This window comes from Bombina bombina, chromosome 2, assembly GCF_027579735.1.
Source record: "Bombina bombina isolate aBomBom1 chromosome 2, aBomBom1.pri, whole genome shotgun sequence".
Lineage (NCBI taxonomy): Eukaryota > Metazoa > Chordata > Amphibia > Anura > Bombinatoridae > Bombina > Bombina bombina.
The window spans coordinates 1,109,233,680-1,109,254,035 of record NC_069500.1 but is presented as its reverse complement, the minus strand read 5'-3'; the positions used below and the strand labels follow the sequence as shown (position 1 = coordinate 1,109,254,035).

The window sequence follows — 20,356 nt, the reverse complement described above, 5'->3', positions numbered from 1 at the left end:
AAGGGCACAAAAGCTGAGATATCCGCATAATAGTCTATCTTCAGGCAGCTGAAGAGGAAAAGATGCTGAGACCAACACTAATCACCTTGTTGCTCTGCCTTGCAGGCTCAGTATGGGTATGATAATATTTCCCTATTCACATATATCTCACTCTTTTGTATTGGTTTTTATTTTTTTATTTTCTCATTCATTACTGATAATTCATTTGATTTATAATTATTGAAGTAGTTAAGGCTTTCTTCATTAGCATTATAAATGTGTTATAATTCATTGTAACTCACTTCCAAATATCATGGTATTATTACAAATTATATTTCCTTTCTTTAAAATGAGAAATTCTGTACTTACAAGAAACTATTAAAAACTATAACTGATTCAGTAAATTATTAATAGAGATTGTGTTCTACTTTACTAAATTTCTTTACATGTATTTGGCAAGAAAATATGTCTCATAGAATGAAAACTGTCTAATTCCATGGGTTTATATCTAGAAAATATATTTATGATAAATGTACTTAATTTGTAAAGAAAAAAAAATCAGAAGTAAAGTTACAAAATATATACATTACTTTAAACATTAGATAGATTATTCTATGTTTAAATCAACAATTGCATTTGCTATAATTTTGTTTGTGGTAGCATGTTAGAAAAAACATAATAGATTACATGTTAGCAAAAAAGGTTTCTTCTTTAAAGGGACAATAAAGTCAAAATTAAACTTTCATGATGCAGATAGAACATGTAATTTTAAACAACTTTCCCATTTACGTCTGATATCACATTTGCTTTGTTATCTTGGTATATTTTATTGAAGAGTAAAACTAGGTAGGCTCATAAGAGCTCAGGAGTGTGCATGTGTCTTTAGCACTCTATGGCAGCAGTGTTTTGCAACACTATTTGTAGCTTTGTTATACAATGTTGCAAAACACTGCTGCCATAGAGTACTAAAGACATGTGCACACTCCTGAGCTCTTATGAGCCTACTTAGTTTTACTCTTCAATAAAAGATACCAATAGAATGAAGCAAATTTGATAACAGAAGTACATTGGAAAGTTGTTTAAAATTGCATGCTCTATCTGAATCATTAACATTTTTTTTTACTTTACTTTCTCTTTAATTACAAAAAATATTTTAAATAGTTGGCATCAATATATAGTACCATTAGTTATCATATCAATACATTAAACACTCTTTAAAGTGCAGTTTAAACAAAAAATAACTACAGTTATCATTGATTATTCTAATTTTTATAAACAGATTTATACATCCTAATTAAACATATATGTATAATAATGGATGTGTTTATGCATAATATTATATGGTTTACTTCATTATAAAGAATGAGTAGTCATTTAAAATTATTACTATTATAGTACACTAACATACAGTTGTGTTTTCAGATGAAATAAAGAAAGTGTTGTTATTATTATTATTATTATTAATAATAATAATAATAATAATAATAATAAAAATAATGTATTTATTATTATTTATCATTCACATCATAGTCATCATAATTTATAATATTACAATTTAGATATACTGTGCTGCAATTCTTCAATTACATTATGCATGCCTATATTTTATGTTATGAAAATGTAATGATAATAATAGATAATTACAATATTATTAAGCATGCATTTAATAAGGACAATTGAAAATTAAATCAGAAAAACAAGAATTATTTATAGATTTTAGCAATGAATATAAAAGAAAACAATTATTTCCAATGTTATCATAATTCTGATTTTTTTTTTTTTATTAAAATTGTTCATTATATCTAATTATTAATCTCACCCAGTTGTAAAATAAAGGCAATTATATACAATACATTTTTCACTGAAGTTAATGGTATTTTATGTGGTTAATTAACTGAATACCATTTTATTGACATCAAATAAATGTACATATTTCTACAAGGGGGGAAATATTTATTTTAATTATTTATTTTTTCTTTTGTAACAAAACATGGAAGGATCATTCTTTTAAAAACAGACCAAGTTCATAATCACAGTTATCTAGTTTATTTGGATTATTTAGCATCTGCATTACTGATTATCATGTTAACATAGTGCATATGAATTAAACTAGTTTTGCATTTTAAAAGATAAATTTAGCAGATTAAAATAGCAAAATATTTTAATGGATTGAATCTGGTCTCTCTTAATGTTGATTTTTGTGCCCACATTGTTATCACATTTGCCTTGATGAACGGTCTTTTTGGGGATGTAATTATAATCTTTTTTATTTGCCTTTTTTATGTTTTAATAAAAGTCAGAAGAAGGTGCCTTTGAAACAGAAGGTGGAAACATCCGTGGCCCTAGAATAAATGAGCAGAAATCCAGTTCTGATTGCAAGCAAGAGAAGAACTGGCCAATCTGTTCTGATGAAGACTGGGTAAGAAATAATTTACATAATTCATATACGAATGTGAACCCAGTCCCATTTATGAAATTTATGCAAAGATGACACATTTCAAAATCAAAGCTAACTGAGGAAAGGGAATATTATTATTGCATTCAAAAGTAATTCAAGTGTTATAAACCGTTATATGTGTTTAGATGTATCATATACTGTACCTCCATATTGAAATAAAAATAAAATGAACTTCAGTGTATTTGATAATTTATTAAGCAGAAAATTCCTTAATTACCTCTACGACTTGATGTTCACTATTTTACATAAGTTTAAACTAAATCCATTGCCACAATTAAAATTTCATGATTAGTTGGAGCATACAATTAAGGTCGTAGCTCCTTTTCATGCATGCGGGTTGACCACCATATAGCAACAGCTTTTGAGACAATGTTTGTAAAAATGTTATACATATAATGATCAAGCTTCATGTATAATCCTTTGACTATCCCAGTGTGTGAAGCATACTGCTGTTATTGAAATTAATTGGGAGAAAAAACAGAAAAATAAAATGAATGATATTGTATAATATCATATCTTGGGCTTGATATATTTTCATCAGTGCTTTCTGATATTATGGTAATGATGGCCAATTTTCTAATATGTGGGTCTTGAAAATAAATATTTTAGAAGCCTTTAAGGACCACATATAAATATATGGATATTAAACACACAAATAAAACTAAAATTTCCTAAAAATCTCCAGATTTAGGTTACTCTTTGTCTGCTGATCTCCTCTCCAGAGGACTCATTTAAATTGTGGCCCCCCTAAAACACACATTTTTAATTCCTCTTTTTCCTGGGGTTACAAAAACTATGGCTCACATTTTTAATTCTGCTTTTTCACGGGACTACACAAACAAATGTAGAGGACCACGTGTTGCTCTCGGGCCCCTAGTTGACCATCCCTGTCTTACAACAAATATAAGGTAACTATTAAAGGGACAGCCAACTAGAATTTTTTTTTTTATGAAGATAGATAATCCCTTTATTACCCCTTCCCCAGTTTTGCACAAACAACACAGTTATATTAATATACTTTTACCTCTGTGATTACCTTGTATCTAAGCCTCTTTTGACAGTCCCCTGATCACATGATGTTTTATTTATTATCTATTGACTTGCATTTTAGCCAATTAGTGCAATGTCATCCATAACCCACGGGCGTGAGCACAATGTTATCTATATTGCCCACATGAACTAGCAGTCTTCTGTTGTGAAAAGCTAATAAAAAAGCATGTGATAAGAGTCTGTCTGAAGTGCCTTACAAACAGGCAGAAATTTAGAGGTTTAAATGTTATAAAGTATATTAATATAACAATGTTAGTTGTACAAAGCTGGGGAATGGGCAGTAAAGGCATTATCTATCTTTTTAAACAATAACAATTTTGGTGTTGACTGCCCCTTTAAGTGTGACTGTAAAAATGTAATAGATTCTAGGTCACCAATTTCAGTCACATATTTCGTTGTCACTTGTGAAACAATGCCACAATAAGTTTGGGTACCAAACATTAAAAGAGTAACTTTAAAACATACCTTAGTCCAAGTGAGAAAACATACTTGAAAACAATATGTAAATTGTTATAGCTTACACTAGTATTTAATACGAATTAAGTGAGTAGATAGGCAGATACATTGATAGATATATTTTATTTAAGATTGGAACAATTAAATAATTAGTACTCCTTGAGGGTTAACCTTTTATACTTTAATTTATACATTGTACATATGTCAGTGGAAACATAGCTTAGCCTCTATAACTTTCCTAGGCTTTATATACCAATACATTTCTGGTATTTAAAGGGATAATAAACAGTGTCAATTTGCAATAAAAATGTTTAATTATGTGTAGTTAAAAAAATATTTACAAGATACTTTCATTATTTCTTTTGTCCCATTTTTCTGTAAGTGAACTCTGAAAATTGTTATTTTTTTGAAATTCTACTGAGTTTCTGTAAAGTAATGTGCACCACCATGTTTGAACTTAAAGGAACACTGAACCCAAATTTTTTCTTTCGTGATTCAGATAGAGCATGCAATTTTAAGCAACTTTCTAATTTACTCATATTATTAAATTGTCTTCGTTCTCTTGCTATCCTTATTTGAAAAAGAAGGCATCTAAGCTATTTTTTTGATTCAGTACTCTGGTCAGAACTTGTTTATTGGGGGGTGAATTTATACACCAATCAGCAAGAACAACCCAGGTTGTTCACCAAAAATGGGCCGGCATCTAAACTTACATTCTTGCTTTTCAAATAAAGATAAGAGAATGAAGAACATGTGTTAATAGGAGTAAATTAGAAAGTTGCTTAAAATTGCATGCTCTATCTGAATCATGAAATAAAACATTTGGGTTCAGTGTCCCTTTAAGGTTTCACATTACTGTCCTGCTACAAACAATTAGGGGCAGATATAAAACAGGCAGTATAATAGGCTATCCATACAAGGGTGTGTGGGTTTCCAAAAAGCCTTGTTTACACAGACTCTGCTTTATTGCCTAGTTTATAAATTTTTCCCTAATTGTTTGCAGCAGATGACTTAGAGAAATAAAAAACTAGTTCATTCATTTTTTTAGAAACTAGAGTACTTCATAGAAACTAAACTTTTACACTTAAATCTTCAATATTTAAAAACAAATATATTAAAAAGGCATCTACATATAACTCTTAGGTTAATCTTTGATTTGAATACATCATTATATCTAGAATAAATTTACTGTTTAACTTCCCTTTAAATTATGCCATAAGTACAACGATTTGTACTAAATGCAGCCACCAATCAACGAGCGCTATCCATGGTACTGAACCAAAAATGGTCCGGCTCGTAAGTTTACATTCCTGCTTTTTGAAATAAAGATACCAAGTGAACGAAGAAAAATTGATAATAGGAGGAAATAAGAAAGTTGCTTAAAATTGCCTGTTCTATCTGAATCATGAAAGGAAAGATTTGAGTCCAGTATCCCTTTACGCAAGTAAAACATTGTATATCATTGTATTGGGAATATTTTATTGAGAATTCTATGGTATATTTGCTTGCTCCTTTATATCACGTGTAATTCAGCCTTCATATACTTAATATAACCTAATTCTCTTTTCCCTGCTTTGTTACAATATATATTACATCCAGACCATGTTCTGTATATTTTATAGTCCATAGGTTTTTGAAGGTTTTTTAAATAAAATTTTTAGACATGAAAATATTTACATCAGCATTTATTTTATCACCAAAAAGTATAACTTTGGTAAAATTACAAAAATTGACAAATTAATAGTATTGTTGAATATAGAATGTTCTTTTTGTATGCATGTGTGAAAGGAAATTAAAGTTCTGGTTCTTATCCACAGGGTCCCAAATGTCCCTCAGGATGCAGAATTCAAGGTCTGACTGATAAAACCGATAAAGATTTTGGCAAGAGAATAGATAACATTAAAAAAAAACTAAAGGATGGAGAAGTCAATTACAAAACTGTAGATGTGATAACCAAAGAAACATATGAGTACGTCAAGGATAATTTTATTCAGGCCCAGGGTAAGTACTGTAAAAGATATTTAACTTTTTTGTTTGTTGATGTGGAGGGCTAACCAACCTGATTTTAGGGCTAATAAAATTAACTCCACAACCCAAAACCTTCTCATGAAATGCTCCTCTCAAAGTGCATATCATGTTACAAAGACTCACTTTAACCATATAAATGTATATCCAATAATGTACAAGTAAAACTTTGGCCTCCTTACTCCATTTCTCAGTTTCCAGAGAGAGAGGCCTTTTGGGACCCTTTTAACTGTGGAATTCCTAATCACATAAAATGGAACAATATGATTCCATATAATACTATTTTGGAAGCATTGTTTTTCAGCAGGCTTGTCCAACCTTTAACGGACATCAAACCCAAAAAAATGATTTCATGATTTTGGTAGAACATACAATTTTAAACAACTTTCCAATGTATTTGTTTTATTTACTTTGCTTCCTCCTCTTGTTATCCTTTGCAGAAAGGTTTATCTAAGAAACCTCAGGAGCAGCAAAGAACCTAGGTTCTAGCTGCTGATTGGTAACTGCATATATATATACCGATTTTCATTGGCTCACCCATATATTTAGTTAGAAACCAGTAGTGCATTGCTGCTCCTTAAACAAACATAACAAGAGAATGAAGCAAATTTGATAATAGAAGTAAACTGTAAAGTTGTTTAAAATTGTATGTTCTACCCAAATCATGAAAGAAAAAATTTGGGTTTCATGTCTCTTTAAGACCAACGGCCATAATTCAGAATTTATTGCATTTTTAACTTATTGCATTTGTAACATCCTTTCAACTTCTATAAACTAAATATTGTATGTGTCTAAATCATTAAGGAATATTTAAGCACAAGTGTCTCCTAATGACTATGACTGCTGATGGAGATGTCTTAAATTAAGGAAGAGCCTATATGAATGTTTGTGTATGTTTGTCTATTGAAAGACACCTCATTCTACCATGTCACAACAGATGTGTGTCTTCATTAGTAGTAAAACTGGCAAAACAAAATGTGACTGCATTAAGTGAATGAACACCCCTGATTTGAAGCCTTGATTATTCCGTGTATTTTTTGTCCCAGTAGAATGAATATTCTGCTACATTGTTTTTATTGTATAAATATAGCAAGATGGTTCTGTGCTCTTGTAGTCAAGGGCAAAAAAATGACACAAAGGCACTTAGTTGAACATGAAATAGAAAGAATGGGAAATTAAACAAACTGTAAAAACCCTATATTTACAACATTTTTCTACAATAGATTAACATGTCAGCTGAGTATGAACATTATTAAAACAGATTAACACCTTGTTTTCTTTTGTGATTCTTTTTCAATGGCCAAACTCACCTCTTTCCTTATTTGGAGGAGGACTTCTGTATGAAGAAGACAGGGCTTGCCATGGTGTCTTAACAAAATTTCTATTGTATGGTTTTAGCAGAAAAAAATAATATTACAAACTGCACGGTAGAGACAGATATGTTGCAGGTTTTAGGCTTGTGAATTCTGCTATGTGCTCTTTCAGATATCAGGACAAGACAAAGGACAGTTTTAAGAATTAAATTACATAAAAAGGGGAAAAATAATGAAAGTATATCGCAAAGTTGTTTTTTACTATGCATAAGTAATCCTTTTACATTACAAACCATTAATAAAGCTCTTTTTGTTTACCTCTTTAGAGAGTGATGGAAAATATAACCAAGTATCTGAAGACCTCAGAAAGAAAATTGAAATTCTGAAGCTGAAGGTTTCCAGCCAGATAGAAAGGATCAAATTATTACAGACCAACATTAGGGATCAGGTGGTGGAAATCAAGCGTCTTGAGGTAAATGTTTTACTTTTCACTCTATAAATTATTATTTTGTGTAGCAAGATGAAACACATTTCTTAGAATCCATCTAATGTTCTCTTCTCTATTTCTTTTCTTTTTTAGGTGGACATTGATATCAAAATCCGTGCATGCAAAGGGTCTTGTGCAAAATATGTTAGTTACCAAGTAGATAAAGACAGTTATGACAACATCCAAAAACAACTGTTGCAAGCTGAGTCTACTAACATGAGGCCTGAAACAAATACCATAAGTGTGCTGAAAATGAGACCAATTAAGGACTCTGCAGTTGATACAATTTACAAATCCCTGCCTCAGAAGGGCCAGGAAGCACAGTATCCAGTTTTCACTGACATTAATCAGTATGCATTTGTTTTAGAAAGGAAAGGACAAGAGGTAACAAAACCCTCTTTGGGTTCTTCTATTGTATACAGTGGGAAAGAATTGCCATCACAGGGTTCCAAAACTATAGTTTATGGAGGTGACAAGGGTGTACAAACAGGGGGTGATAAAACAACTGTAACTACAGAAAGTCGAGTTGTTTCATGTACGAAAACTATTAAAAAGAAAATTATTCATGGACCTGATGGACCTAGAGAGGAAGTAGTTGAAACTGTAAGTGGAGGAGAGGAGTGTGAAAAGCTTGGAAAGGGTGTTTTAGTCACTGATGACACATACAATGTACACATCTCTTCAAGCAGTGGTCTGAAAGATACCTCATCTTTACCTAACTTTGAGGATTTCTTTGCTAGTTCATCAGGAGGCAAAACACAATTTAGCCAAAGCGGCAGCAGTAAGGGTACAGTCTCCAAAACAACATATGCAACTCTTGAACCATTTTCAGATCTGGGAGAGTCTGAATTTGATGATTTCAGTCATTCACAATTTGGTGTACCTAGCTTTAACCCAAGCAAAACACAAAGCTCTTCGTCTAGTAAAAGTAGTACAATATGGAAAAGTGCCTTAACATTTGATGACCATGGGCCTATCCAGCATGAAAATAGTGAAGAAGACGTACCTGATTTTAAGGCTCGTACGGTGACATCAGAAGTGAAGCTGGTTCAAGATTACACTGGGACAGGTAAATCAAAATGATAGTGCAGACAGAGTCAGTCTCCACTGAACATCAATTTTGAGCCGGAAACACATAATTCTGCTTTCTACCTAAAGAACCATTCCACCGGGAGGCTTTCAAAGGAATCTTAAAACGTAATATATTAGTAGTGATCACTTTTCACCCAGATCCTACAATAAATTAGTTTCTGTTCTGACTTTCTATTTTGGTTCGAACTAAGGTGCAAATCATAAATAAAATAAAAATTGCTGTATGAACAAAATGTAAAAAAATTGGTTTAGACAAATATACACTATATGTAATTTTTAAACATAGCAGGTCCATTAGAAATATTTTTAAATTCTATGATTAGTTATCCAAATTCAAAGTTTTAGATTAAATTATGTTATTATGTTACCAAAAGCAGCTGACAACGCCAGGTTACATAGCTATACAGATAACATGTAATGCCCTCAACCATTCATAATATCAAAATTCATCATTTATGAACAGCCCTGGTAGCCTTATTATTTATGCTAATAATAGTAAACCAGATTAAACTGAATTTATTTTTTAGACTGTGATGATATCCGCCATAAACATACTTCTGGTGCCAAAAGTGGCATCTTCAAAATCAGGCCAAAAGGATCCAATAAAGTGCTTTCAGTGTATTGCGATCAAGACACCAGTTTGGGAGGATGGCTCATAATTCATCAGAGAGAAGATGGATCTGTGAATTTTAATAGGACATGGGAAGACTACAAGAATGGATTTGGCAACATAGATACCAATGGAAAAGGAGAAGTCTGGCTGGGCAATGAATATATTCATTTATTGACACAGAAAGACAGTATTCTTCGAGTAGAATTGGAGGATTGGTCTGGAGAGAAGGTTTATGCTGAATATGATTTCCAGCTAGGGTCCGAATCAGAGGGCTACATCCTTAAAGTGTCACAGTATGAAGGCACAGCTGGAGATGCTCTAATAGAAGGTTCCAAAGATGATGGAGAATATACCTCTCATGTTAACATGAAATTTAGTACTTTTGATAGGGACAGTGACAAGTGGGAAGAAAACTGTGCAGAAATGTATGGCGGGGGGTGGTGGTATAACAACTGTCAGGCTGCAAACCTGAATGGGATTTATTACTCCGGAGGTCAATATGACCCACGGAATAATGTTCCTTATGAAATTGAAAATGGCCTTGTCTGGGCTCCTTTTAAGGCAGTAGATTATTCCCTCAAGATTGTTAAAATGAAAATTCGACCTGTAGACATGGCAAATTAAGTTTTACTTGTACAGTCTTGCACTCCCATAGAAAGCAAAATAATGTGTTTTTATACTTTAATTTAAACTGACTTAAATGTAACAAAATATATAAGTGGAAAGAATACTAAATCATTCATTTTACTATGATTTCTTGTGTGTTGCTGTGTTTTTTTCTTGTTTTGCAAAGAATGGGCTGCTAAGGTATACAGAATCAATTTCCTTTAACAAATCCTGGTTATACCTCACAAATAACTGGAATATACATCACCCACAAAGGGACTCCAATCAAATGGGACAATACTTAACACGTTATTAAAACTTTATGTTAAAAAAATAAAAAAATAAATAAAAAAAAAACATAAAACACAATGCTTTACATATAACATACAAGTGATCAATTTGGTTCAAAGCAATCAAAATTAAACACAAATCAAAAGCATGATGTATTATAGCAAGTGATAGAAAAGTATTGGAAATAATAACATATTCCTCATTTCTTTAGGATTATGTGCTAGGAAATGACGTTTGCATACAATGAATACACTAAAATACAGCACTTTTTGTTCTTATATAACCAATAGAGCATAGTGCAATGAAATATTATTATTGAAATAATCACAGCTGAATATTATCTTTACCATGTGTAATATATTTTGGACTTCACTCTCTCGCATACCAACTTGAACCAGCTTCAAAATTCTTTGCTCTCAGTTCTAAAGGAATTCATTAATCTCCAGTACAAGGAAACATAACATGTCAGTATCTCTCACCTTTTCTGCAACTAAAAAGGGAAATCTAGAATGAATGGTTGAAATATATATAATACTGGTTCCTCTCCTAGGGTAATAGTTTGTATTTTCTGATTTCCCTAGTACTAACAATACCTATATTCTGGGGCTATAATATACATGATTATTATAATAATAACAATAAAAATGGTACATTTATCATTGTAACAATACTATTAAGGCCACTTGTCATATGGGTTTAGACTAAACCAATTGGTCAACTATATTAATTATATAAAAATCACATAAACCATAGTGCGTTTATAACTTCAAATAAATATATCATGCATTGTTTCCTCAACCAGTAATGAAAAACCTCATCAAATGGTACATGAGTTCCACACACATATTGCAAGTATAATTTACTATAGTCACTTACTACAGATGAACCTAAGTATTTCAAAATATTGGGCTTACTTGTTAACAGCCAAATGAGACAATAACAGCCATAAAGCTGTTGAGCCATAGTTTATGAACAGCCAATATAAATGTAAATGACACAACTCTACTTATTGGCAGGTCAGCAAATGTCCCTCTGGTTGTAGGGTGCAAGGACTGATAACCAAGATGGGGAAAGAGAGCATGAGTAGAATCAACACTGCAAAACAATCCTGTCTGGCCAGTAATGTGTGGTATATAAAACACCTTTCCGATAGTAAACAAGTTTATGGCATAATCAAGGAAAAGATGCTCAAATGCCAAGGCAAGTAACAGGTTAAACTATTTCCATTCACATTTATTTAGTGGTACATTATTATAAATATTATTATTATTATACATGTATTCAATACCAGCAATAAGGTTTAATTTATGTAGACTACGTTTGTCATCATTTCAAAAAAGCTATGGAAAATCCATTTTAAGTAAATCAACATAATTTGTTGATATCTAAAACAACATTCATAGTCAAGACTTATAAAAATAGTATTAATACTTGTCGATAGAGATGTTGCAAATATAAGAATAAAAAATGGTTATACATTAAAGTATGTTTATAAAGTAGGTACTTGGAACCAAGAATATCTTTTACTTAAAAGGACAGTCTACTCCAGAATTGTTATTGTTTAAATAAATAGATCCTTAATTACCCATTCCCCAGTTTTGCATAACCAACACAGTTATATAAATACACTTTTTACCTCTGTGATTACATTGTATCTAAGCCTCTGCAGACTGCCCTCTTATTTTAGTTCTTTTGACAAACTTTCATTTTAGCCAATTAGTGATGACTTATAAATAACTCCACGAGAGTGAGCAGAATGTTATCTATATGTCACAAATGAACTAGCTCTGTCTAGCTGGGAAAACTGTTAAAATGCACTGAGATAAGAGGTGACGGCCTACAAGAGCTAAGAAATTAGCATATGAGCCTACCTAGGTTTAGCTTTCAACAAAAAATACCAAGAAAACAAAGAAAATGTAATTATAAAAGTAAATTGGAAAGTTTAATTTTGACTAGACAGTCCCTTTAAGTTATCTTTCTAATAACCAATCATATGGCACAGAGATTACATTACAATAATTTTATTCATGGTAAAAGAAGCATCAAGGCCCAACAATTGTGTTGGATCTAATTTAAAGTCTGTGAAAAAAGTATGAAATAAATATTTACCTAGTAGATTTGCATTATTTATTTTTGGCCTAAATGACTAGGTTTCTAACAGTACCTTACTAAAGATGTGCATACCCATACTTATATAGATTCACTTTGGAAATTTGCAAAAACTGGAGAGGAGATCCATAGAAGGCTGTTGTCCCTTAAACTAAAGGTGAAGGAGCAAGCTGAGAAGATTGAAAGTTTGCTGGGTAACCTTAAACATCAACTTGCTATCATGAAAACACTGGAGGTGAGCATGTTAATGAAAATATGTAAGGAAAATAAGTCAAAATTAAACTTTCCTGTTTAAGACAGAGGGGCCGATTTATCAAGGGCCGCATGGCCCCTGATGCCCTCACTTCCATGCGATCCTTCAGGCTCGCCAAAAACAGCAGTTATGAAGCAGCGGTCTTAAGACCGCTGCTCCTTAACTGGTCCGCTGCCTTTGAGGCTGCGGACATCAATCCGCCCGATCCTATATACGATTGGGTTGATTGACAACCCTTGTAAGCGGCCAATTGGCCGGGAAGCTGCAGGGGGCGGCATTGCACAAGCAGTTCACCCGAACTGCTTGTGCAATGTTAAATGCTGACAGCGTATGTTGTCGGCATTCAGCGATGTCTGTCGGACATGATATATTGGAAAGTATTAAAAAAAAAAAAGATCATAGTAGAAGAGTATAGCACCAGCATATAAATAAACAATTGTGTATAATAGAAATATAGAGCATTTTAGTTTTAATAATAATAATAACACCATAGGCATGCACATCACAAATATTAATACATTGTTGTGAAAAGTGGTTTGGGACTTGTGTATCTAGTTTGGAGCTTTCCATGAAGGGAGTATTTAGACCGTCTTCAAACAGTAGACAAGTGGTCCTATTGTGATGGCCAAAAAAAGTGCTATGAAAAAAGTGTGCTAGCTGCAATTATAGATATCACTTCAATACTAGAACTGCAGTGAACAAAACCAAATTAATGTTACTTTCACAGAAAGGCATCTCTGTTATTGTGTTTTTGGCTTTGGGGGGGGGGGGAGTTTGGATCTACTATAACTAATATTGTTGCTGTGTTACTATTTCCATAAAACAGATGTGTTTATTAACACCTAAAATATAATTTACAATTAGATAAATAAATATTTGTACAAAAATATTACAACTGGTATATCCCAGACCCTTTTCATCCTATGTACGTTGGCCTTTGAGGACAACTATTAATTAATATAAAATTTGTCCCAATATGGTGTGTTTGTTGTATTAGAGTGCGTTGTATGAGTGTGTGTGTGTTGTATAATGTGTGTGTGTGTTGTATGAGAGTGTGTGGTATGTGTGTGCTGTATGATGGTGTGTATGTTGTTTGAGAGTGTGTGGTGTGTACTGTATGAGAGTGTGTGGTGTATGTGTTGTGTTGTATGAGAGTGTGCGGTGTGTGTGCATGTGTTGTATGAGAGTGTGTGGTGTGTGTGCTGTATGATTGTGTGTGGTGTATGTGTCGTGTTGTATGAGAGTGTGCAGTGTGTGTGCATGTGTTGTATGAGGGTGTGTGGTGTATGTGTTGTGCTGTATGAGAGTGTGCGGTGTGTGTGCATGTGTTGTATGAGAGTGTGTGGTGTGTGTGCTGTATGAGCGTGTGTGGTGTATGAGTTGTGTTGTATGAGAGTGTGCAGTGTGTGTGCATGTGTTGTATAAGAGTGTGTGGTGTGTGTGCTGTATGAGAGTGTGCGGTGTGTGTGCGTGTGTTGTATGAGAGTGTGTGTGCTCTATGAGAGTGTGTGGTGTATGTGTTGTGTTGTATGAGAGTGTGTGGTGTGTGTGCTGTATGAGAGTGTGTGGTGTATGTGTTGAATTGTATGAGAGTGTGCGGTGTGTGTGCGTGTGTTGTATGAGAGTGTGTGTGGTGTGTGTGCTGTATGAGAGTGTGTGGTGTATGTGTTGTGTTGTATGAGAGTGTGCGGGGTGTGTGTGCATGTGTTGTAGGAGAGTGTGTGGTGTGTGTGCTGTATGAAAGTGTGTGGTGTATGTGTTGTGTTGTATGAGAGTGTGCGACTGCGGTGTGTGTGTTGTATGAGAGTGTGTGTGCTGTATGATAGTATGTGGTGTGTGTGTTGATTTGTATAAGAGTGTGTGTTATTACGTTTTACAACACTTTCAAGTTTGACTACAATCAGGAATAAAGTATGCACACATTTTAGTCACGTTGCCAAAAATTGCAGCTATCTTGTTGTATGCTACTTCAGACATTTTCAGACTAATTATAAAAATAGGATTGTGAATGTATGTTGTATCATGACACTGTGTCTTGAGAAAAAAGTTTGAAGAACCCTGCACTAAAGTTAAACAGATACCGATGCCGTATTTGTCTAGCCAATCAAGAGTAATACAGCATCTTAAATTAACTTTATGTGTAATAGCAATTGAGAATGAAGAGATCATTTCAGTCTTAAAGTGATAGTAAACTTTACATTTTTAAAAGCAGGTACGGAATCTATGCAATATTTTATAGGGGCTTTAATTAATAACTTCTAATAAAGATGAGCTGTAACTTACTATTTAATCTAGCCATGCCATTCTAATGCTCCGGTCGCCCACTTAAAAACTTATTGTGAGCTAACCGGTTGAGCTGTTCTCATATTTGACACTTTAACTGTATAACACTTTTTTGTAGCTAGAGTGCTGATTGGAGAACAGTTCAAACCGTTGGTTACAAAAAGTATGAGTTTTGAAGCGGGTGGCCGGAGCACTATGTATTAGAATGACACGGCTAGATTAAAAAGTAAGTTACAGCGCATCTTTATTAGAAGTGATCAATTAAAGTCCATCTAAACTATTGTTTAGATTTCCAACCTCATTTTAAAACATGTAAAGTTTACTATCACTTTAAGGAATCTATGGCAATTTGTGTGGGTGGCCACAAACAACATATACACCATAGTGTATATTTACTTGTGATCTACTACTAGTCAGTACATAGAGATCTTGAGATATTGAAAACTAATGAAATGTTATTGTATTTTAGGTGGACATTGACATTAAGATCCGGTCCTGCAAAGGATCTTGCAGAAGCGTTCATCTTTATATGATAAATATGGATGATTATACTTCCTGGAAGACAGATTTGGCTGCAATTAATACAAGTCAGATGATACAGTCTAAAGACTTACCTTTTCTTAATATAAGCATGGTGCAAAGTAACATGACTAGCCTCAGCACATCATTGCCTATTATTGAAGGCATGCAGTTAGATCTGTTTGAAGACATAAAACAGGAAGTATTGAAGCTTGAAGACCAAGTATATTATTACAATAGCACAAACAATATGCAGTAAGCACATTGTTCTCTTTGTTCCAGGGTTACAATTAAAAAGTTCTGGGCTCCAGGACATAATATCAAACATTTTGGGCCAGATTACAAATGGTGCGCTAAATAACTTTTTGATTGTGCTCTAACTGCGCTTAAAGGGACAGTCAAGTCCAAAAAAAACCTTTCATGATTTAAATAGGGAATGTAATTTTAAACAACATTCCAATTTACTTTTATCACCAATGTTGCTTTGTTGTCTTGGCATTCTTAGTTGAATGCTAAACCTAGGAGGTTCATATGCAAATTTCTTAGACCTTGAAGACTGCCTCTAATCTGAATGCATTTTGACCACTAGAGTTCATTAGTTCATGTGTTTCATATAGATAACATTGATCTCATGCACATGAAGTTACCCTGGAGATAGCACTGATTGGCTAAAATGCAAGTATGTCAAAAGAACTGAAATAAGTGGGCAGTTTGCAGAGGCTTAGATACAAGGTAATCAAAGAGGTAAAAAGTGTATTTCTATAACAAAGTTGGTTATGCAAAACTGGGGAATGGGTAATACATGGATTATCTTTCTTTTTAAACAACAAGAATTCTGGTGTTGACTGTCCCTTTAAAGTAAAAATGTATCGCAACCGGGTCAGTATGCATATCAAGTTCAAGGTAAAGAGCACAAGTCAGATGCGTGCTAACTTCAGGATTTCTCCCATAGACTTCTCTTGGGGTTGCTTTTAAAAAAACAGTTATCACTTGCACAGTTGCACACTAGCCCGAAACCTCATTAAACAGATCAACTGGGCCGAAGTGAGTTATGAATACTTTACATTCCAGTGTTCTTCACATAGAAGAAAATGTTATTTTTATTTTAAAATAGATATTTCTACATTTCATAGATTTTTTGTTCAGTATGCTAGTTTTATAATTTGCTGTGGATTTACATGGATATCATATAAAATGTTATATGCTATAAAATAAAAAAATAAACATGTTGCTATAAATAGGGTGGAGGTGCATATAAGTGTGGCTCTTATTCCAGTTCATTAGAGTTTGAACATACCATGTGAAAACTTACACCACGATTAGTTTTTGGCTTAATTTAATATTCCATTCCAATCCATTAGAAGCACAGCAGTTTAGAAAAGTTCAGTCACCATGCTTAAAGGGACAGTCTACTCCAGAATTTTTATTGTTTAAAAAGATAGATAATCCCTTTGTTACCCATTCCTCAGTTTTTCATAACTAACACTGTTATATTAATACACTTTTTACTTCTGTGATTACCTTGTATCTAAGCCGATACAGACTGTTTCCTTATTTCAGTTATTTTGACAGACTTACATTTTAGCCAATCAGTGCTGACTCATAAATAACTCCATAGGAGTGAGCATAATGGTATCTATATGGCGCACATGAGCTAGCGCTCTCTGGCTGTAAAGAAATTGTCAAAGTGCACTGACATAAGAAGCGGTCTTTAAGGATTTAAAAAAATAGCTTATGAACCTTCCTATGTTTAGCTTTCAACAAAGAATACCAAGAGAACAAAGCAAAGTTGATGATAAAAGTAAATGGGAAAGTTGTTTAAAATGACATGCCCTATCTGAATCATGAAAGTTTTATTTTGACTTTACTGTCCCTTTAAGACCAAAATATAGCTGAAAAAAATAATAATAAAATTTTCTCACACAGGTTAGGTAAATGCACATTTTATAAAAGGTATATTGGTTTATAATATAGTACTAAACAATTTACTTTCATCCTGAGGTTCTGATATATATGTACCGGTACAAATTCCAAAATCCATGATTATTAAGAAATCCAGACTTTTTCATTAATATGTGTAAAAATGACTATTTTCCACTCTAGTAAGTGACAATCTTCACTGCTTGTGTCTGGTCTAGTTTTGTGTTCTAGAATGCAAATTATATTCTATATTTATTTAAATCAACTATTACCTTTAGGTTTAATATATAAACTGTATTATGACATGTAAATATTGCCTAAAGAAAATGAGATGTTGTTTATACCTTGTCCCATTTTATAGATGCAAATATATACAAATATTTAAAGGGTTTGTACCTTTGCCACTTTTGCTGCCATACTGTGTGCATACTTTATTCCTGATTGTAGTCAAGCATGTTTACAGCATTTTATTTTTCTACAACTTTACAGTTTGTTATTAATAAATATGAAGACATTTTATTTTTATGTTACTGCAACAAAAATGGAAACAGATTGTGTATCGTGATTATCATGTGTATAAATATGTTTTACTTGTTTTTTATGAAAAATACAAAATGTAATTTGATCATCAAATAATATTTGTCACATTGTTTGTTGTTATTGGTAAAACTGGGAGACACTGATGGTCTGCAGGATTCAGAAGTACAGAGACTAGAAAAGACTTATTAGAACTCAGTTGCCTTTTTTCCCATAGAGATATGGCTAGAAAGTGAGTCATGGCGCCGAATTATCAAGCTCAATGACCCTGTTTCCGTGCGAGCCTTCAGGCTCGCCGGAAACAGTAGCTATGACCGCTGCTCCATAACTGGTCTACCTGCTCTGAGGCCACGAACATCAATCCGCCCGATCCTATACAGGCTGATTGACACCCCTGCTAGTGGACAAATGACCACAAATCTGCATGGGGCGGCATTGCACAAGCAGTTCACAAGAACTGCTTGTGTAATGATAAATGCCGACAGTGTATGCTGTCGGCATTTATCGATGTGCGGTGGACATGATACACTGACCTTTCTCAAGACTCTGACTGGTCAGTGGAGACCGAAACCGGTTGACTGGTAAGGAGTATTTTAATTGTGATCACATTAAGAAGCCATCTGCACTATTGTTTGCCTTTCCTTTTTTGGCAGGTAAGGGACAACATTGCAAGTTGGAATTATTTGTTAACTACTGCCCAAGAAGATTTCTACATAATCAGCAGTTGGGATCCATATTGAGATAGACTATAGCAAGATTCTTATTATCCAATTTGAATATTTATGTGGACTTTTAAGCATTTTATGTTATATCATCTGTTTTTTAACCCAATGTTGTTATATGGTCTCTTAACATCTTGAGGCTCTTTGAGCAAGTCTCTTATATCTAGCTCAGCAACTCTGATCCCTTTAGATTTGTATTTTAGGGTATCAATTTAGAGCCTGTGTTCAATTTCAATCCAATCACAAAGTTTTGCCACTATTCAGTGTTTATAACAGATATTTGTTCACATCACAGTTTGCAAGCAGAAACACATTTGAACACACGTTTAAGTTGTGCTGTTGTTTTTTTTTTGTTTTTTTTTGGGGTCTATTTATGCTTTATGTTTGCATTAGTTGATTTGTCCAAAATTCACTTGTATATCGTTTTATTTTGAATTCATTGTTTATTTTGAAAATAAGGTTCACACACTCCTGCAATATTTTTCTCACATTTTTTCACTTGTTAGGATTTACACCCTTTTTGGATAAACACATAGGCACAACCTCAGGTCTTATATTTTGAATTCAGGTTCTAGACATTCCTGTAACATTTTTTGTCCACCTGTTAGGATTTACACAATTTTGGTTAAACACATAGGTAAAACCCCAATTCGGAGCCACTTACATTTCACACCCACTGGTTTCAAGCAACCTGGAATCTATCCACCTGTGCATTGTAACCCATTGTTTTTATAAATAGAGTGTGCATAAGCGCTCCTAGCATTCACATATTAGAATTTAAGTTTCATGCGATAGACATTATTTGTTAGATTTTTGTTGTTGTTATTTATTGTTCTACAAGCATTTTTAAATTGTTCCTAGTGTTTCAATATATATTTTAAAGTGTAACATGGATCCATGACTAATTGTTGTATAATTTTAAATGTACCAACTTTTTTATCTTATGTATTAAATCATATTATTTCAACCTATTGTTACCTTTGGTATTTGACTATCTGCCCATAGACCCTGCCTACCTTGTTTGGCGCTCTAATTTATTATCTTTGCTTATCATAGAGTCTAGTGAAATCACAGGGTTGGTTTATTTTGCATTTCCCTTGGTAACACCCACCACTTAAAGGGACATTAAACACTAAATAAATGCTAGATAGAATGATGCATTCAAAGAAAAGATTAGTCTGTGAATAACATGTAGATGTATTTTTTAAACTTTCATTGGCTGTTTAAATAAGACAAAATAAGTGTAAAGTTTTAGTATCTATAAAACAATAGAAACTGCCATGTTGTAACTTAGGTTACTTTCTCTGCTGTGGCCAATCAGCAACAGCTGCTATAAATAGGTCACTAGAGTGTGCAGCCAATGGCTGCGAGGAATATAACCGTGTTCTGCACTTCCATATCTAACAGGAACTGAAAAGCTCACAATTTCAGAATGGAATTACAGGAAAAGGGTACAAAATAAATAATGAAAATGTATTGCAGATTTATTGATATATATATATATATATATATATATATATATATATATATATATAATATATATATATATATATATATATATATATATATATATATATATATATATAATTTATCATTTTATATTGCCATCTCAAATTTTTAGTGGGGTTGGTTGTGTGGGTGGT

At 33.0% G+C, this 20,356-nt stretch overlaps 2 protein-coding genes across 2 annotated transcripts; both read left to right on the top strand.

The window, feature by feature from the left end:
* The first annotated feature begins 8 nt into the window (after positions 1 to 8).
* On the top strand, positions 9 to 10,226 carry FGA (fibrinogen alpha chain). Its single transcript, XM_053703758.1, has 6 exons — positions 9 to 116; positions 2,276 to 2,398; positions 5,761 to 5,944; positions 7,608 to 7,753; positions 7,862 to 8,837; positions 9,388 to 10,226. Exons 1-6 carry the CDS (start codon positions 63 to 65, stop codon positions 10,095 to 10,097), a joined length of 2,193 nt encoding a protein of 730 aa, XP_053559733.1. The 5' UTR covers positions 9 to 62; the 3' UTR covers positions 10,098 to 10,226.
* A 93-nt stretch (positions 10,227 to 10,319) lies between these two features.
* Positions 10,320 to 19,572, top strand: LOC128650084 (fibrinogen alpha chain). The gene is made up of 3 exons (XM_053703760.1): positions 10,320 to 11,570; positions 12,569 to 12,714; positions 15,485 to 19,572. The coding sequence occupies exons 1-3, from the start codon at positions 11,435 to 11,437 to the stop codon at positions 15,791 to 15,793; spliced, it is 591 nt and encodes a 196-aa protein (XP_053559735.1). The 5' UTR covers positions 10,320 to 11,434; the 3' UTR covers positions 15,794 to 19,572.
* The last annotated feature ends 784 nt before the right edge of the window (positions 19,573 to 20,356 follow it).

Coding starts and splice junctions, on each gene's coding strand:
- FGA (XM_053703758.1), top strand. CDS start 63: ATGCTGAGACCAACACTAATCACCTTGTTGCTCTGCCTTGCAGGCTCA. Junction 5,945..7,607: donor TAATTTTATTCAGGCCCAGG/GTAAGTACTGTA, acceptor TTACCTCTTTAG/AGAGTGATGGAAAATATAAC. Junction 7,754..7,861: donor TGGAAATCAAGCGTCTTGAG/GTAAATGTTTTA, acceptor TTTCTTTTTTAG/GTGGACATTGATATCAAAAT.
- LOC128650084 (XM_053703760.1), top strand. CDS start 11,435: ATGGGGAAAGAGAGCATGAGTAGAATCAACACTGCAAAACAATCCTGT. Junction 11,571..12,568: donor AAAGATGCTCAAATGCCAAG/GCAAGTAACAGG, acceptor ATACTTATATAG/ATTCACTTTGGAAATTTGCA. Junction 12,715..15,484: donor CTATCATGAAAACACTGGAG/GTGAGCATGTTA, acceptor ATTGTATTTTAG/GTGGACATTGACATTAAGAT.